The 20,985-nt window shown below is 39.9% G+C and overlaps 1 protein-coding gene across 3 annotated transcripts in view; it reads right to left on the bottom strand.

Annotated features, from left to right (window-relative positions):
* The window catches only part of RAPGEF5 (Rap guanine nucleotide exchange factor 5), a 220,878-nt gene that overhangs the window by 102,786 nt on the left and 97,107 nt on the right, over positions 1–20,985 (bottom strand). For all 3 annotated transcript variants that reach the window (XM_037022017.2, XM_037022027.2, XM_073238710.1), the window contains exon 8: positions 2,654–2,727. In XM_037022017.2, coding sequence (XP_036877912.2) covers positions 2,654–2,727 — 74 coding nt within the window. The remainder of the gene's footprint in view (positions 1–2,653; positions 2,728–20,985) is intronic.

Here is a 20,985-nt window from a genome sequence, read left to right as displayed (position 1 = left end):
TAAGATTGTATATCAAGGACAGCTTAATTTTTTTAAAAAAGTGAAGGGCCTAGCACGTTTATGTGTATGAAGATACCATAATGGTAGACAGAGAGTAATACTGCAGCCCAGCCATGCTACATGCCCTAAATATTCAAACCAAAAAGCACTGTAATAGATGTCCATGATAATGATAATAACTCAGACAGGCTAACTTTTTTGAGTACTTACTATGTGCCAGGCCCTACTGTTTTAATTATTTCACATGTATTAATTTAATCTTAAGCCAAACTAACAACTATCCCCATCTTACAGATGTTAGTATGGTTGTTAAAAGCAAGGATGTCAGAGCCAGACTGCTTCGGTTTGATTCCTGGCCCAACCACTTAGCAGCTCATCTCTAAAGGGGTGGTAATTATACTGTCTACCTCAAAGAGTTTGTTGTGAGGCTTAACTACGTTAATAAAAACAAAGAGCTTAAGAGTGCCTAGCATATATGAAGTGCTGTCCAAGTGTTAATTCTCAATACTATTACAGAAAGAAATATAGGCCCCAGGACAGTAGAGTAGCATGCGCACGGTCACTGTGGCAGAGCCAGGGAAAGAGCCTAGGCAGTCTGGCCCTGGAAGACACAAAAGGGCACGCTTACACCTCATGCCTGCTGCCTGACATTTACTCAAAGTTTTCCATGGGCCGGGATTGCAGGCATTTTTAATGTTGCTTCATTTCAACCTCTTGATAGCTTCACAGAATCTCCACTTTACAGACATGGAAACCAAGCATGCTAGTCACTGCCTAGCACATCAGGGGCACTCTGATGAGAAAGACACAAATGCTACCCTACAGGAACTTACAGGTTTAGGTGCTAAAAAACTTGCCTAAAGGCACCAGCTATGAGGAAGAAGGGCTAGGATGCACATGCAAGTGTACCTGCTTTCTTCACTCCACCCACACATCACTGCATTAAACACAGAGTGTCTGAGGCAAGAATGATAGTTTTAGTGAGAAAAGGAAGAAGGGAGGCAACATATGAGAGAAGAACAGGAGTTTTCTGGCAGGTAGGAAAGGTGTGCACAAGATCAGTCTCTCTGTGGTTAGTGGCCATCTTAACCCTTTATATACCCAGTTTTTTACAGCCTAGGTACATTTATCCCATAGAGACATATTTCATGACTTAAGGGAAGGAATGAGAAAATAATTTCTACTTAACTTGTTAAAATATACTCTGGAGTGAAGATTAAAATAATGTGAAATACCAGAGAGCATGGCATATAGGTGCCCAAACAATTACATGTACATCCATCAAACTTCAAATTAATAGATTTTTGTGTAAATTGCATCCATTTATATACCCATGAGCACACACGTGCACTTATTTTTAATGCTGCCTAGGTAGCTGATGGAAAAATTCTGGAAGTTTTCTTTAAGTTCATACAACTTGAACTACCAATGATTTTATCAGAGCATTTGTATAGATGCACCGGCAGAATCAAACAAATAAAACTGGTGCCTCTCCTGAGGTACATTAAGCCTTCTGAGACACATCGGAGGAGGTGACAGCTGCCTTCCTTCCTACACAGCCTAGGCCTTAACACTCATAATTATGCCTCTCAGTGAACTTAGCTGTTGCCTTTCAAACCTAAGTAGACTCTGTTCTGATCTAATTATTGATTTACCGGTTTCATTGTTTCATTTTTCTGTATATCCTGTATCACTGTTATATCATTGTTGCTGAAGTAAGGTCTGTGGATCTTTTTGAGATATACAGGAACAAAATTGCCCTCAAAAAGAGTTTTGCCCACAGAAAAATTCAAAACAAATGAAAAATAACAATTTATGTTTAAAGACATGTGTCCTACTAATAATTAATTATTTAAGAAATCTTGGAGGAAATGTCAAATACACTAAGTTGGGGGATCCTTGCCCAGGTTTGCTTAGAAGCCTGAAATGTAATTTCAGGGAACTGCAGCATTTTCAATATTACCATAGCAAAACAATCCCAAACAATTCCTTATATAAATTTATTGAAACATTACAACCTATGTAATCTTGACTAAAAAAGCTAATGTGATTATTTTCACCAGAATCAACAGATTTAGAACTTTACAGGTGAAGTGGAATGGGTCAACCAAACTAAGAATCTTTAAATGCTCAGACTTTACACCAAGTTAACAGTTAATAGCACTAGGGTGTCCAAAGTTTTTATGCTGCAGTCGTATTTGGAGGTAAGTTGCTACCAAAAGCATTCCCATGTGGCGGATTACATACGGGGGCCTGGCACAGAAGCTTTGGCAGCTGAGGCATTCCCCCTGCCTGGCCAAGCCCTGGCTGGCTGCTGTACTGTCAGCTCGCAGATTCTCCCAGCAGACCCCAGCAGGTGATGTGCCCTAAGAGTGGTTTCTCCTGGTTCTTCATTTACTTCTCTTGATTTCCCTGGGAAGTGGAGCATGTCTCCCTATCTGTCCCTCCCTCATGAATCAAATTACCAATGTGACTAGCAATTTAGGGCCCTTCTTGTGAAATGAACCTGTATCAAAAATAAGTTCTTTGTTTCTAGTAATATCACTATTTACAGAACATAAAAGGCAAAACCTGTGTCATTTGCAAACACCACTATCTCACCACTCTCAGCACAGGAGGGTGGGATGAGGGACTGTCACACAATTTATTGTACCTGAGAGTCTGAAGCACCTTCTGCTTCTGTCACAGGTATGTGTTTGTCACTGTTTTCCTCCTCTTGTTCAAGGGCTAAAAAAAAAAAAAAAGAATGTTAAAAAAAACAAACAAATGTAGCATCATAAGAAAACAGTTTCAGGTCACTTTCTTTCAGTACCAATTTGGCAGGAAAAAATTTTAGGTAGACTCACAAAATACAAATATTGGTATTTTTTTATTATTTGGATGAAAAGTTTAATAGCCCTGGGCACTTTTTATGTATATTATTTCATTTATTAAGTCAATGGCAGTGGAAAAGTTTGATCTCAATTCTCTTCACCTAAACCCATCTCACATTATCATGTTAGTATTGTGCTTCACCCAAAGCGGAGTTGACACAGATGAAGGATTCAAGTTTTAATCTCGGAGCAACCTTTTTTTTAGACGGTATGGTTTTTGGTTGGTAGTTTAGTGTCCTATAGTAAAGAAAGAACAATATTTTATATTTGGACTTTTCAGTGTACTGTTAGCACAAAATTCTAAACTGTGGTTTTTTCTCATATTTCCATGGCCTCTCCCCATCCAGATCCTTGTCACCCTTTCTGTGCTGGTGCAATAACCTCCTAACACACAGCTCTTGATTCCAGCCTCTGCTTAATATAAGCCAGCATGCGCATGTCTGCTAAAACAATCGGTCTCAAAAAATATAACAAGTCCATGCTTTGGCCTATGGATCACTTATCAAGTCTGAACTTTCTACTCATCACTGAACGTCTTCCTTGACTTCTCTAGCTTCCTCTCAATCTGTGACTTCACACTGACATTCAACACGAAGCACAATGATTTGATTATTTTCCTCTTTGAACAGTTTGCTCTTTCACTTTAACAAATATTTATTGAGCACTTGGGTTGTCCCTGTGAACAAGACAGATAAGCCCCTGAATTCATGAAATATACACACTAGTTGGGGAGATAGCCAATGAACAACGACTACTATTAACTAATAACAACAGTAATAATAACTATACTAACTTTTAAAAAATAAGATGGAATTAAAGGTCATGATAAATAAAGGTCAGAAAGCTGGAGGGGGTCATTTTAGGGAGGGGACCCGGGCTGGTGTCTCTCTGAAGAAGTGGTATATGGGCTGAGACCTGAGGATCGGGAAGGAGCCATGGTGGCAGGTGAGAGTGATGTGAGACAAACCAGGAGACAGCACAGACCACTGGAAGTTCAGATTTTAGCTAAGACCACTGGGAAGGGATTTAAAATTGTGAACTGCATGATTTAATGTATGTTTTCAGTTCTTTTGGCTTCTTCGTGAAGAATATACTTAAGAAAAGGAAGAGAGGAAGCAGGGAGGGTGTTAGGTGACTGTTGGTAATGTCTTGGCTAGAGATGACAATGGCTCAGACCAGGGATGTGGCCATGAGCTGAAGAAACACAGAGGATTTGATTATTTTTAGAAAAAATGGACACGACGCGCCAATGAACTGAATGGGGGGTGGGGAGCGAGATGAGGGAGAAGGAGCAATCATGGATGACTTCTACGTAGAGTAAGTTGCATCTGCCCTACCTACCATTTATTCTTTTCACTCTTTCCATCAAAAGCAGGCAAAAACGTGCCAATCTCGCTGACAGTGAGGTCATGCACTGTACTTATGGGTTTGGTTTCCACTGTTTTATATACTTTTAAATACTATGCTCTCTACTTTGTATTTTTTAAAATATCATTTCATGTACCTTTTGCTTTTGTATGCCCTTTATGCCTACTGTATGGTGCTCACCATGGAGCCCATCTAAAATTCTGTGCACACAGTATGGGTTCTGCAACAACTAATGGATGGACAATTCTTCCCCAGGTGATCAAAAATGGCACAACTTGACTACACATACTTATATAACTACTTCTTTCATAACTATTTATGACAAAAGAGGGGAGGGAAATTCTATTAAATTCTCCAGATATATAGGAAAACTCCAACCACTGAGCATCTAAAGGCAAGGTAGGAACAGCGGAAGTGTGCAGAAGCTTTTCTTCTATTTTCAAAAAGGTCCATTCATGCTTGTTCAAAGGGGGTCCCCTGCTGCTACTGTTACTGATTAGGAGGAAACTTAAGAATAAAGAAAACCACTAATGTTCTCTCTGAAAAATGAGAGGCAAGAATGCAAAGGAAAAAGTAAAATATAGAATAACATTGTAAATTTCACTTACAAATGCAATGGGCTGTAGAAGAAAGGAATTCCGATTAACTAATTTAAATAACATGTCTTTCCTCATCTTACAATGGGGGAGTGATTTTCTTGCAGGACAATTTGATGATATGACAACATGGGACAGTTTACCTCACATAAAGGTACCAGTCATACCCTGGGACTTAATTTATGCTTTATTTGAATGTTTGTTCTTTAAAGTTTCAGTTTTAATGAAAATGAAGAAAATTAAATTTTGGAATATTTTTGCCTCCTAAAGTCATGTTTTTTGTTTTTAAAACAACAGGGTTCTGACATTAAGCCATTTCTTTTTCTTACCTTTTTATTCTGTAACATAGTACATTCAAGACAATGAAAAGCAATTTCAGGATTGAGAGTTAATGCTATTTTTTGAGATTTAGGCATAATTCTTAGTACATATAAATAGAACAAAAGGAGGAAGAGATTAACATAAAAGCATATTTGGGATATGCTTTCCAACTTTATCCCCAACAGCAATGCTACATTTCTTGTCACATCTTTGAAGACCTCAATCTTGTTGCCTAGCATTACACTTCAGTTTTCTGAGTGAGAATTAGAAACACAGCAATGTAAGGGACTTCCCAAAAGTAACTCAGCCATCTATCTCAATCCGTGCAACAGAGACATTCTCAAAACTTTGGTGGACTGTTAACCTCAGCACCCTGATGACGAAGAAAGGAGTGTGCTCTTTTCCAATGCATAAATGACATTTTCTTGGAAATACTGAAAAATTATGGTTCCAAGAATGCATTTTAGTCAGTGGTTCACATGTACCACGTGGGGACAAAAACTTAACTTATCCTGGACTTCTGAGAATTTGTGCTCACCACAGGAAGTACCATGTCTGAAATACATAGTCATCTAAAAGGAAACATTCTGTTGACCCCTTAATATGAAGATTAATGTCAAGGAATACACAGAAAGACCATTTCTCTCTTCATGCCTCTTGGTAGTGCAGTTCACACTGGAAGGAGGAGGAAACGGTTATTTGGATTTTGTAGCTCAATTTTTCTTTTATCTGATCAGAGTTAAGAGGAGGCTGGGGAAAATTCCCTATGCAAATATTGCTTCTGGGACAGTTCCCTCCAGTGGAACACGTACACAGGAATGACAGGCTCTGGGGCCAAGGGAGACTTGGAGCCCTCACTCTTTGCCAACACAAACCATGCCCTTATCTCTCAACACAGAGTCTAAAAGCAAGAAAAGGCCTTTGCAAATAACTTACGACAACAAAAGCCACAAGCACAAGATCTAAAGTGCAGGTTTTGAGTAGTAAACATGAGAGCCCGCATGAGAACTAGGGATATATGTGGATTAATTGGCACTAATTCACACGAGTACTTAGTATAAATGTATTTATTTGCAAATTAGTCAAGAGCCATACCAGATGAGCTACTGCTGACAGCCTCCAAGGATTTCAGGCCTTGATAACACCTCTTTGTTGCCTTTGGGACAACAGGTTTTCTCTCTGCTTGACTTACAGGATGGTTGCTAAGAAAACTCTTAATAACTCTAATATTAGTATTTAAATACAAACAAGACTGACACCCTTTCAAAACAATGTTTAGCTTCTGCTGATCAATTTTATAAAGGTTAAGAGCCGCATTAACAGAGCATTAAGCACAACGATCGTAAAGCACTGGATGACTGAAGTTGAGAGCATCCTTAAAAAAAACAGCCAAACAATTTTTTTTTTAATTTTACAAACCAATCAAAAATTTTATGACTGGGATTGAGCATTTTGAATTGCAATGTGAGAATCACAAAAATACAGTTAAGAAAAATAATTCATTGAATACTTTGCCAAGAATTAAAGTTTTGGCAGTAACATAACCTTTCACCTGTGCAGCATTTTTACAAAAAGAAAGCTCTTTCGTAAAGGGACCCATTGGATGTGCACACAACCTAAGAGGTAGGCAGGTACAATCAGCCCTACTCACAGGTGAGGTTAAGTAAACCTTCCTAGCCCTCCCCTATGACATGCATGCATCCGTGGCAGTCTAAGTCTCCCCGGGGCCAGGATGAAGCCATACAGTCCTGGCCAAGCTGCACCATGACAACTCCACTCATATGAGTCTCAACCAGTATTTCTTCTCATTTATTTTCTTTTTTAATGAACTAGAAGAGAATACAATAGGAAGAATAAGAAAAAAAGTTTAACATCCAAATGTCCCACTAGTAAAATTAAGTATTTTTTACAAACGTGGATGAGATGTGTACCAGGTTGGGCTCTTCTGTGTGTTCTAAGGGTTGTGGACACAAACGTGTTAGGAAAACAGTGAGGTGTTTCCAGGCTCCAAAAGGGAGAACCCAGTTCTCTTTATTCTCTAAATAACCAGCTATTTTTTTTGTTATCATTAATCTACAATTAGATGAAGAACATTATGTTTACTAGGCTCCCCACCTTCACCAAGTCCCCCCCACCCTCCTACACTGCTGGTAGGAATGTAAATAAGTTCAACCATTGTGGAAAGTATATGGAGGTTCCTCAAAAAGTTCAAAATAAACAAACCAGCTATTTTTTTGTATCATTCCTTGAGAGAGGCAATATTATTATTCTAGGAGGCCCCTCAACAACACTCCATCTTACATTCAGCAAGCAGCACATTCCCTGAGATGATGGAGATGAGCTCACAGCAGGAAATGCTGACAGAGGATATCCACTTTTGGTTACCAATGTTTAGAATCACCAATCACATAGGATCACCAGTGCTTCAAAATGCCCAAATCTTTTCTATTATTTAAAGAGTAAGAGAAAAAGCAGTTGCAATCTTCATCTCGTCACTGTATGTTTTTCTGAAAAATGGCAGTCCGTATTCACCCTCAAGGCATGCCATACAGTGCTGTAGCTCATCCAGTGCCATTTGAGTTTAGCTTTGAAAACTGGCCGCTGACCACACTGTCTCCTCTGTCCCAACAGTCTTTTCTCAGTCCCAATCTGCTCTGCCTGCCAGCTGAACCTGAGATTGTTGTTTCACAATTCTCTTTTCTGGGTCCTCATCCTTGGACCCTCTGAAAACACAAGTTTCCTGCAGGCTGTCTTTTCTCTCTCTGCCTCTTTCCTGGGTGATCTTATCTGTTCCTGAAGTTTCAACTTTCATGTTATGCAGCTTCTTCCACAATCTGCGTCTCCATCTCAGCCCTCTTCTCTCAGTTCCAGGCCCGTATCTCCAGTTCCACACTGAATATTCTCATTCAGCAGACCACCATGTATATGCTGTGTGCAGAGCCACAGGCTCCGTTGTCAAGAAAGCAAGAGCCAGAGGCCCTCAGTCGCCGCATCTTCTCCGCTGCATTCCACAAGCCCCTCCCGCTCCTGCCCTCTGTGTTAGCTTGGTTCACCACCAGGCTTCTTTATATGCTCTTCCTTCTCTTCAGCCTTCACACGGATCTCTCACTAAAGCCTGTCACTTCTCCTTCTGAACTGTTCCCACCCTTTTTTCTCTCTGCCACTGTCACAGTTCACACCTTGCCTGGGCCACACCTTGCCTGGGCCACTGCCACAGCCTCTCCCTTAGTGCCTTCTCCAGACAGCTGCCTGAGTTCCACTTCCAAAGGCGAATGTGATCATGCCACCCCCACCCCACAGCCTAGAGAACAGGGGACTTGTGCAGTGAGCTCAATACAATGGAGGCTCCAGGGCCCCATTCGAGTGTTCCTGATGCAGGTGGGCTTAAGCCCAGGAATGGGCAGGTTTGAAAGTTTTGACACCTGTGATCCCTATTCTATCAAACTCTGGCCAACATTCAGGCACAGCCTCAACTTGGCCTTGAATGCCAGGCCATTGGGTCTCAGACTTTCTCCCCAGGTGCACCTCCCACATTGCTTCATTTCTAGCCTGGGATATCCTGGTCTCCATCTTCACCAGGTAAATTCTTGTCCCCTGGGCTCTCCAGCTTAAACATCTCTTCAGTGAGAATCCTTCTGAATCCTCAACATTTGTACCCAAGGTCCTAGAAGAGTCCTTCCTCTTGACCTAAGAAGGTTATTTTTCTGTACACTTATGATTTCCTACCTTAGTGTTTTAAAGCCAGCAACACAGATGTCTGTCACTACTAACCTACACGATGAGTTCCTCGAGGGGAAAGCATACTCTAGTATGTTTTCTTATTCCAAGTACCTGGAATAATTTCTTGAACATTCTGTTGCAAAGCAATTGTCTGTTGAACTGGACAAGAGTCACTAATTCAGAAAGTAATAATTGCAAGGCAGATACAAAAAGAATAAAATACCACACACCCAGTTTGAGGAGAGGGTAAGACTATCAAAGAGGTTTCAAGGAAAAGGTAGATTCTGATAGATGGATGAGATGAGGAGGGAATGGTAGTCAAAGTGGAGAACTGACATAAACAGAGGTAAGGTGGGGAAAAGCAAGGGCTCTGACATGGGGCCAGTGAATAGTACTGTTGGGAAACACTAGAAAGTATTACTGGAAAAGTTAGTCCAGCTTAGATGTTAGGCTGAGTAGCTTGGAGGTCATTTACTAGCAAGTGAGGTGATGTAAACAAAGAAAATCTCACCATCATTATGCTAAATATGTACAGCTCTTGAGCTCTTTCTATGTTTTAGAAATATGCTCTCAATGTGTATTATCCCATTTAATCTTCCCCATATCCCTCTGGTAGAGGGAGTGTCAAGGCTGGACTAAAGTATGTAGCCACTGTGGACAAGTTAATAATTTAATACTACTTTATGCCATCATTTGTTAAATATGTATTGAGTAGTTTTTTAGTAGTGTTAGTTAGAAACTTAGTTTCTACTAATAAAAGGTGAATACCATTTCTTGAAACTTAGCAGTTTACTTCTTTTTACTTGCCTGATTTGCTAATTTTTCTGACATTCTTAATTTTTCACACATAATTTTTGCAATACTCTTACTAATGAGAGAGGTGAACTGTGTACACATATAAGATTCATGTTGCCTGAACCCAGCAATACCCATGTGTGATTGGTTCAGAATGATCACTAATTGCCAACCAAAAGCTAGCAAGTCTGTATGTAAGCTGATGGGGCCCCAGGGTGGGTCTCAGCAATTTGTTCATGTTCACTGACAAAGTACTCATAGATATTTGGACCCAGCAAGGAGCATTAACAAATTTCCAGTAGATAACGACCACCTTCCTTGGCCAAAGTAGGGTCCATTTATATTTTTAACAGTTATTTGATTCATTTCATATATAGAAGTCTGAGTTGAATGAGATCACACACCCTGGTGATATTTTAGGGCAGATACAGGGGTGACATTCCTCTTTGGATGTCAAAGTGCTATTATGAATATCTTCATTTTACAGATGAGAAATGTGAGGCTAAGAAATGCTAAATAACTTGCTCAGAATTACACAGGAACAAGGTGGAAGAGACAGGTAAGTACTCAGATCTGACTCTATCTGTGCCAAGATGCTGTGAAGATTTAAATTGTGTAAAATGAATAGCAGTGAGAGTGAAAAGAAAGAAAATGGGAGGTTTATTGCAAACGGTCTAAGCAAGAATTGACTTGAATTTCCTATTAGGATGTCAGTCCCTTTGAAAGTCAGGGCCATAATGACTTAGTCATTTTTAAGAGCTCCTACAGACTCCTTTCCCCTCCAACTCTCACCATGCCTCCCAACCCATGGATTTATATAGAGAAAGTAATAAAGGCTTTTCTGCATGACAGAAATGTATTGCTTTTACTGACATTTGAATTTAGGTGTGCTGATGTTCTGGAAATTCACAGCACTCAAAACAACATAATACATGGATAACAAGGGAGCTAAAATCAGAGGTAGCTTAAAAACTGCCATCTCTGCCATCAGATGCTCCACACAGAGGCTCTGCACACTTGGCTGGAGGTGGCTCAAGCCACTGAGTAACTGGCTCTGGACAGCTTTCCTGCTGCCTCGCTGATTGCATGATTTATCCTGCCCTAAGGCAGAGAGGATTCCATTTCAATTCTTACACCTTTGTCTAGTAGCTGAGACCCTCCAAACTGCCTTTCCTCTACTTAATAGGTTTTTATATTGTTCTCTTTTGTGTAACACTTCATACATATATAGTCAACGGAAAGTTACTCAACAGAGAAAAACAATAATGTCATCAGAGCAAAGTGTATCCTGTGTCAAATCCTTTAATTCAAACATAAATATTTGCCGCATTGTTCAGAAAATAAAGAGCTAATCACTACCTGAGCGCAGTAGCCTGTTCGGTTGTTCTTCTTATGAGGAAACATACCAGAAAAAAAGAAGTTTCCTTTTAATGCAAAGATGGTGTGTACACGATCCAACTAAACTAAACCTCACTGACAAAAATCAAGTAAGCTTAGCTCCAATTTTTCTTCAACAAAAGCTGTAATTTTTCAAGTGCTTTTCAAGGATGTGTTTTGGTGACAGGACAGGTTCAGGCCAATCTGCTATAATCATATGATAAAAGCACTGAGAAGCTACAATGCTCAGCCACTGCAAGATGTTCATTCATTTAAAAAGATCCTAGTGCACTCTACTACTCCACTACTTTATGCAATTTCTCTCAGAAATTAAAATACAAAAGATTTATCTCAGGGAATAAAAATGATTTCTGAGCCTAACTATGTGCCAACACAAAGCTACATACTTCATGCAGTCTCATTTAACTCCCCCCACCCACTCCTAACAAGCCCCAGAGTCATGTGCCAATAGCTCCATTTTGCAGAATAAGAAAATGGGCCTCTACAAGCCACTAAGTCATAGAAAGTGGCTAAATCAGAACTGAGCCAGAGTATCTTGATTTGCTTTTCACAGCTTTACAAATTTGCCTTTGAGATTGTAAAGCAGAAAACACAACAGGTCAGATCTACACTGATACCCTTGTTAACTAACGTTTTATGGCAGATCAGCAATCTACATTTAAAAAATAACATTACAACTTTCTGTCACTCATACAAGTATTTTTTGTTCCTGAATTGTCAGCAATTCTACTGCTATATCTTACTATTGACATTACAGTGGAATTCTAAAACATACAGAGAAACCACCAAGAATTCCGCCAGAGTCCTTGTGTTTGCAAATACAAGCAGAGACACCAAATGGTCCAATCAATCAAAGTGTGATGGGCAGCCCAAGAGGCGGCCAGCATTCATTTAAAAAACTTCCTTAACCCTCATTTAAATCTTCCTGCTAAGATTTCAAAGGATTTCCTTTTATTACATGCTTGGAAAAAAAAATATGGCACCATTACTACAATATTTCTAGTATATTATCTTTGTCAAGTTATGTCAACTCACAAAGCTTCAACCACATTACTTGCTAAAGGGGATGATAATAACCACTACCCACAGAAGGGTGTGTGGAAGAGGGGATGGATATAAAGTACTTAATCAAGGGTAGCTACTATATACTTGAAAACATGGTAATGTGCTTTTTCTTTTGCATTTTCACCTGTGAATAGGAGCTGTTTCCTAATCAGATCTATACACTGTTGGAGTAGAGTGGAAGATAAGGAACATAAAAACCCACTCATTAATATCTGCATTCTGACATCCAAGGTAGAATACAAATTCTACCCTGAAAGAGCAAAATCTGGAGAGAAACTTACCTTCCTTTGCACATCAAGAACCAACTCTAGAAATCTCTCAAGTCCCTCTCTCCTGGGATGGCTAAGACACAGATTTGTTCCCCTCAAAGAAGTAATGGCTAGAGAAGCTCAGAGCTGTTCCCGTGTTGCTGCAAGCAGACGTGAGGAGAAGTGGGGAGGAGAAGAGTAAAGAGACGGCAGAGATGGAAGGTAAGAGCTGTGGACCCCATCCTCCCAGGACCATCCACCCTCTGAGAGGGTGAGGTCAGGTGGGTGAAGGAGGGGACACAGAGGATGGGAGGGTGGGTTTACACACAGCTTTGGCACACAGAGACCCTGAGGCCTACTCCCAGCCTCATGCGGATGCCAGCATGCTCACAGAGAACCAGCAGTGAGCACAGTAAAGCTAGGAGCAGGTGAGGGGCAGACTGAAGCACACACTCTATTTTTCCTGGGTTGTTCTTTCCCAGGATGGGAAGCCTGTAAAGAACTCAAAAGTTTCTGCATGTCCTGGGGACAGTGGCCTACAATGAAGCTGACTGACCCTTGCAAAGGGCCAAAGGCTGGATGGAGCATGTAGCAGGGAAGCAGTGGGGTTTACAGCCCCAGCAAGAGGCAACGTGGGGCAGCAAGGCCAGGACAGCACAGACACCTCACCTAAACAAGGTGGGCCTGAATGCCACTGCCAACCAGAGGCAGCAGCGACTGGCACAGGCACTTCCACAGAGAACACCAAAGCACCCAGGAGCACTACGGGGCTCAGTGACCCTCACAGGTCAGGGACTGAGCAACCCAAAAAGGGAGATCTGAACTGGGCCCGGGCGAGAACAACATCCTGAACAAACCATTCATCACAGCAGGAGTGTGCATCAGAAATAACTAAAATATTGCTCCCTGGAAGTAGGTGAGAGCTCAGGAAGACCACAGTACAGTTGTCAAAAATAAAGAACACACCATTTCTCATTTAAGTTTTAGAATAGTGAACAATTCTGAGAATGTTATATTATCATTTTTGAGAATCAATGTAAGTGCTCTAATGGTTCCTAAAATAAAATAATCCCACAAGATTACCAGATAACAAAACCAAGTCAGAATATATATGGAAAGAAAGGTTTTGATCCGGCATTGGTTATCAGCCCAAACCATTTTCACATCCATGCAGATGGCACTGAGTCATACTTCCTCCCAAAGAAAAATACATGTATTTAAATTTTCATATAAAAAATAAGGCTATTTTATTTGTCTGTCTTCCTAAAATGCCAAGATAATGAAAAACTGCACTAGAGCAGGTTCCCAGGAAAATTCCCTTGGAGGGGCCTAAACCACTCATATAAATGTGATCTTTTGATGAAACTGTCTATTTGGTTACGGCTAACCCTGAAATTAGTTGACTCATGTAGGTCTAATGTTACCAGAATGAAGCAACTTAAAATACATTGGATGTAGGTACAAATGCTAAGCCTGAATTTGGTAAGTGTGAGAGGACTGGAGGGTCTGAGGTGCCCACTGTTCCCGCCTACAGCCTAGGTGTGCTGCTCGACCACCATGAGGCCCGATGAATGAATGTGCCCATTCCCTGACCAGACAAGATAGACAACCACTCCCAGGGGACACAGGCTGCGGGAGCAATACCCGCTTCCCACTGTCAGCAAGAGAGGTTCTTGGCCAGGGCTCAACAATCTGCAATTGCCCTTGAAGCCCCCCATTTGAAGGGTGGAGAAACTTGTTTTCTTAACTAATACGTGATAAATTTGTGTTGGCTGTGTAAGCCCTCCTAGAGAAAAGAACCTGCCCTTAGCTGTACCTTTGGAAATATGATATAGAAACGACCCTTTTAAATAAACAAAAATAAAACTAAAAATCAAAGTGAAGAAACTAAAAACACATAAAACTAAGATAGCAACTGTATATGTCATGCTTTGCTCCCGACGGCAGTTCGAGTGAAGGAAAACAGACAACATTTCTAAAAGCTGCCATCTGTCCCAAAGGACATAAAGATAACCTCAATCTCAAATTCTTCTGCCATTTTTCTACCAGAAAACAATAACATGATAAGGTATAAACTTCCTTTGTTGATTTTAGTAGGTCTTACAGTGAATGCTTCATTTCTATTAAATGTTTGCTCCTTCGATAGATAGAAGTTAGCCAGTTCCCGGCAAAAGAAGAACCAGACAAGCCCTTCAGTTCCACTGACTTGGGATCTGCCCACAATGTACAAGGATATGGCTTTGCTTCAGGTACATTTATTGGGAGCCAGGGTTAGATTCAGTTCCCCTTTCAACCAGTGTACACCACTCCTCCCAAAAATGTCTTCCTGTTAAGTTTAGTATAGAAGTTTTGGTGAGAATATTTGCTAATCCTTGAGTCTGCCCACTAAATAAAGCTTGATAATAATTCCCTGCCAATGCCATGAGAACTTTATAATTGTTATCATTCCCATAACAACTCTCTACTCAGGTAGAGAAACAGTGGAAAGTTAGGCAATTCCAGTAAATGAGTTAGTAGCAAAAGTATAAATAACATTTTGATTCCCTTCCCCAGGCTTGATTCGTTAGACCAGTATCCTTCATAAAACACCAGCCCACTCCCTGAGCTGCACACCACACTGACTTTGGAATGTGTCTGCCAAAGTGTGGCATCTAAATCACACTGGGGTGAAGAAAGCTGGTTAAAACTTCAGATAACAGGGCCTCCATCCAAACCCAGTAGGGGTGGGACAGGAATTAGCACTATTACAAGGGCTGCAAGTAGCTGCTCTGCAAACTGAATCTGAAGACCACTGCTTAAGAAAAAGTAAGTTTTATGTAGTCAAGGAAGGATTCTGCTGCTCAGAAAGAAACCTAGGATTATTCTTTAAAGTATCTATCTATCTCTGTTTCTTCATCTTCAAACAAAAACATTCATGTCAAAACGCACTGCTAAAGCTTAAGTTGCACAAGTCTTCGTTGACTCCAGGGTCAAAATTTCTTTATTCTTTAAAGTATCTATCTATCTCTGTTTCTTCATCTTCAAACAAAAACATTCATGTCAAAACGCACTGCTAAAGCTTAAGTTGCACAAGTCTTTGTTGACTCCAGGGTCAAAATTTCTATCATCGATCTCATTCCAAAAACCGATCTCAATCACTACATGCAAAATTAAAATGCAGTAGTTTTATAACCTACATGAAGAATGCAAATAGCTAGAACCAAGACTTGTTTATCCACTTACAAAGAAAGTGTCTGATTTAGAGATTCTCAAATGTTAAGCACGTGTTACAGAAATGGAAAGAATGGTATATGAAGTGCATTTCACTTTTTCTTGTAACAGCATCACTTATTCTGGTAGAATTTGGCTGAATCACAGTGTACACTTTCACCTGTGTTCATACACAATTGCATTCATGTCATTTTGCTTTACTCAGAACAGCTCCATTTTCATGGCTGTTTATACAATTAGACTTTTAATATGATGAATGATGGACGATAGTGGGGTCATATGACCAAGACAAAGATTTCCCTTGATAGCTCTTAGTTGTCAATACAAATGACAGCAGAAAATGTTCCTTGGGAGGTGGGGTCGAGGGGAGCTCTCTAGTTTCACCAAGGAAACGGTCAGTGAAATAGAAGTTGGAAAGCAAATTAGATTATCAGCAGTTATTCTTATACACTTACAGACTAGCCAACAATGTGCAATGAGAGAGGGAAAACTGCCCGGCACTGGGTACTTAGGACGCAACCGGGAGGCCAGCAGGGCTCCTGAGCCAACGACCAAACCAGACCTCTTCCCTTTATATAAAATGGAAACTGAGGCTGAAGGAGCCCAGTGATTTAACAGGATGAACACAGACCAGTGTGGGAGTCAAATAATCTGACTTCATGTCCATCACTGCTGGATTTTGGTAGAAGAGTGTGTTTATCAGACTGCAGATTTCATAACTTTATAAAAACAGCATCTGGCAAGGATTCTACTTAAGGCATATTTTAGCTCAAAAGAGAGATGAATGTGGCTATTAACATAGCTTTCCATTTAATTATCTAATCATCTTCTCCTTACAAGATTTCCTTAGATATTTTAATATTTATTATTTTAAATCATCTACAGATCGCTTTTGTTTTGTACCTTAAGGGTATATAGAGAGGCCACCACAGAATTATAAATTCTGAGAGTGGATTATAGATCAATCACCTCCCTACCCTCACCCATGCACCTCTCCAATGTAAACCTTTCTTCATACACAAAGCATTAGTCAGACTCAAGGCTTTAAGTGGCTGCACATCCTTTCAGGGCCCTTGGTAATTAGCATACTAGCCTCCAGAGCTGGCCTTCAGACACTGGGTGGCATATATCATATGTTCATCTGGGAAGCAGCTCCCACTCCCCAGAAGACAGAGAACAAAGGAGCTGGCAGGCCTCTGGGAGAAGCTGCCCAGTCAACAGTGTATTAAAAACACCCATTAGTTGCCTCAATCAGCTAATCAGCTCAACAAATGCAAAACCTAAATCATTAAAGAAAGTGGCCCTGGTTATGTTGCTGGCTTCTGGTTTGGTGTCACTAACGCAGCAGGGTGGGAACGGGGTGGTTCCACAGAAAACAAAAACTGTCCACACTGGGGAGCTGGAACGGGATGGGATTAAATTTTTTATGAAAGTCGAGCCCTGACAGGAACTTTTTTCTGACAGGAAAGGGTACCAGAGAGACCTCTGTGTTTATGCTTTGAAATTTAAATCAATTTAAATATAAATTGCTCTCCTTTTCTGTCATTACTGAGAAAGAAGTAAAATGTGGGTTTCAGATCTCTGGTGTGCAAATGGTCATTAACTTTCATTTGACCTTGGGTATAGAGCTAATATTCAATTTATGCACAGAGTACACTCATTATGCTCATCTAGTTTCCTCACAGAAAAATACATTCCCAGCAGCTGCCATGCTCTAAGCTGTTTCTCAGTGCTCAATTAGAAAACTCGATTCTTCCTTTAATGCCACTTTACTGCCTTATACCTACCTTCTCTGCTCCAAACCTCAGGAAACTGCTCCTCAAGGCTTGGCAACATTTATAAAATGTACGCAATAACAGGTGGAATCTGAATGATGTAAAATCATTATCCTGGACCACACAAGCCCAGAAAAACACCTGGTCCATGAGCCCTCTAATCCCTGGGGACAGGGGCCAACAGAGCTCCTTCTTACTATCTGATTCTCTAAAACAGGGATAAGCTCCCAGGATAATTACTTTTATCTGTTGAGCCCTATAAGCATTACCTACTGCCACTGAGGTACCCTGCAGCATGCTTTTGAAAACAAAGGGCACAAAATCCTTGCATTCAGGAGTATATTCTGTTGTGATTGTAATTATTCACCTCCTTAGCAAATCATTTTCATTTATTATATTAATGGACATGACCATGTTGAAGAATCATCTTGCTTTGCTTTTTAATTTCCTAAATTCTAAACGATCCTTGGGTTAAAGGAGCCAATTCTGTATGCTCTGATACTCCTCAGATCTCTTGCTGTTCAGGAGCAATCGGGGCAAAGGGCTATTTTCTTTTATAGTATGCCATTGAATGGTTATTTATCATTTTGGCTTAATAGCTCTAATTACAAAAGACAGTGTCACGGGATTTTTTTTTAAAGGCAATTTTCTCTGTATCCCAGTGGGAGAGTTAGGAAAAATTTACAAAGCATGTGGTACATGCATTTTCAATTGTTCCCGGGATTTACCAATGCTATTAGTTTCTTGATTGTAAGAATTTTACACTTTCAAATATCCTTTAACTTTACACTGCATTCACAATTACTGCTCCAAGACTCATTATTTTTATGCATTAAAAAAATAGTAAGATACAACTTGTCAACCATTGAATTGATCTGAAAAGAACATGCCCTGGTGGAGATGGGATGTGAATGATCAAAATCTGTCAGAAAGCAGGGACAGAAGAACAGTCTCTGTAAGTGTCAGAACAAGGAGTTATTATAGCACCAGAAAAGGAGAGACATTTTACAAACTTCAACAATCAGCGTGGTGTTAGGCAAAGCTCTCTCTGCTAGGGAAAAACATCCTAGATCATCAATCAAACAAGAAGACCAGAATGTTGTGTTGATTATTTTAGGGGAAAACACATGCTATTTCTTTCCTCTTGGTTGACAAATGCTAAATAACACATTCAGTGAAGTTATAAGACAATCACTATAGTTCTGTGCTGCCTGCAAATAAGAGCGATGGCCACTGGCCAGCACAGCATCTAGGAGGTAGCAAAAGAGAAGAAAAGGACAAAAAACAAGCCATGTGGAAATATCAGTTCTGAGAGAACAAGGTCTATCCTTTTAGGACAGGCTGTGAAAGACTTGGAAAAACTTAAGTGGTTAAAAATATCACTAAAAACTAAGCACAATATCTTAATTACTTAAAATACAGCCAACAGACTTCAGCCTCTATAAACTAGTATTTTTTAGCTCACATTATTAGAGCACTCAGAGATTAGATGAAAAAAAAAAACCAAAACACTCAAGAGAAGATCCCTATAGCTTCTAGTTTAAACAGCATTCAAATTTTTCAATAAAAAATTACCACAGAAAACAAGAAAGGTAGGAAGAGTTTCAGATAGCAATAATTATACAAGCATGTGAGGCTGTCTTTGCTGGCCCTTAATTTTATTATTAATATTTACTTTAAAATCCCACTTTATCACATATTCTCCTGAGCAATGTGTTTACAAAAGAATGAGAGTCAAGTCAAACACGGCACTACATTAAAAGAATCAGTCAACTCAGAATAGAAGTAAAAATTTAGAGGACCATGAAAGTCAGAGAAATTCCATAGGTTTAATGGTTATTGTTCTCTTAAATGTGCAGAAGGAAAAGCCTTATTCTCTGTTAAAAATAATCACTCAATCTACTTCATTTCTCATGACAAAGTGATGTGAATATCTTCTCTTTGGAATTTTTCTGCCCTGAAGGAGAAAATGTCTTTTCAGTTTTGTCAGACCTCAAACATCATACCACAGCTTCCTGTCAACATTTGATTTCCCCCAATCTTACATTCTTACATTTACATATACATACACACACATATATACATATAAATACGTGTATGTGTGTGTACACTTAAGGGAAATTGGCTACCATTTCCTAAAAAGTAGTATTTATGACCAGATCTTCAAAGCTGAGAATTGAGCCAGACTTCCACAGTGATAAAAGACCCTCACCACATCCGGCTGGGCTGCCATGATCACCAGACGCAAGCGTTGCCTCTCTGAATGTGTTACCTGCATAGAGTTCAATGAGTGGCAAATAGCAGTAACCAGGTTGTTGAAATTGCACATGCATTCAAATGCCTATTTAAGCTTGAATATAGGATTCAAAGATGACATAATCAACAAGAACATCTATAAGGAGAGACGATTCAACTCCCACGTAAAACACTGGCTCCCTTATCATCCTTTCTAGCCTATTAAAAGTGTTTATAAAAAGCTAAAACTAAACACAACAGGTGAAACCACTTAATACTATTTTATGTTATATGTAATTTAATATCCCAAAGAAATAATAAAGTATCTTGGTACACAAATAACACTTTAACCTAAATCTCTGGCTTAATGTATCCTGGAAAGAGAAAAAAATATCCAGCTATCTACTACTTGAAAAGTTTACATGTTTTACTGTGTTCTTTTCCATTTCAGGAACAACTGTGGAAAATGGGAATGCCTTTTCACAAATCACAACTTTATTCTCATAATCCAGAAGGGAGGGGACAAAGCATAGTTGTAAAAACCAGAGACTGGGCCTAAGAAACCCTGGGTTTGCATTCTAAAGGCAGCAGACATTCTAGCCTGAGTGACCTCAGGGATGATATTTCCTCTAAATCTTGAGACTGAGACAATCCAAACGGTTCCTCCTGAGGAGAGCCATTCCCCTTCTGCTGGTTTTCTTTGAAGAGCCTCACCTGTCCTAGTGTCCCATGTAGGGCTGGCCTGCCCTCTGCCCCTGACGCTGGCCCCCTATGCTTCCACTGCTCCAGAGTGGGCACTGCATCCTTCCAGGCAGGTCCCCACCAAGTCTCCTGTTGGGCCTACCAGGGTAGAGGTTCTCTCTTTCTGCTGATTAACTCAACAAGTTCTTTGAGCCAATAAATCCCCTTTGTGTTTTCAGTTTGTTTTTCTGTCAGCTGCACCTAACAGAGTCCTGAATGAAATATTCACAAGTTTGTGACTCCATTAAGGATAATGAAAGTAAATAATAAAAATATTTATTGTTATAATTAAATATTAGAAGTAGAAGGCATCTCCAACACTACCAGATTCTACAACAGTCCCCTCAAAATACAAGCTGGAATCACTTTGTTAAGGCCACAATGATATTTAATGGCAAAAACAGAGCCTAGAATCCCTTCTTTTCCAAACGTTAATATCCTAAGTACTTAGTTTTAGGGCACTCAACTAGCTACAGGCTAAGCAGAGAGAGTGAAATAAAAAACTGTCAAGGAGATTTACCAATATGAGATTTCTGGTTTTCTAGAAATAGAAACCTACAATGGCCTAAATTTCATATGATCTAAAGACAATGGGAACTAAAAGTGCTTTGGCTGTGTGGACTCACCGGAAAAGGGAAAA

The sequence above is a fragment of the Manis javanica genome, chromosome 6, assembly GCF_040802235.1.
Source record: "Manis javanica isolate MJ-LG chromosome 6, MJ_LKY, whole genome shotgun sequence".
NCBI lineage: Eukaryota > Metazoa > Chordata > Mammalia > Pholidota > Manidae > Manis > Manis javanica.
The sequence above is the reverse complement of the archived record's forward strand: the minus strand, read 5'-3'. Positions and strand labels throughout refer to the sequence as shown.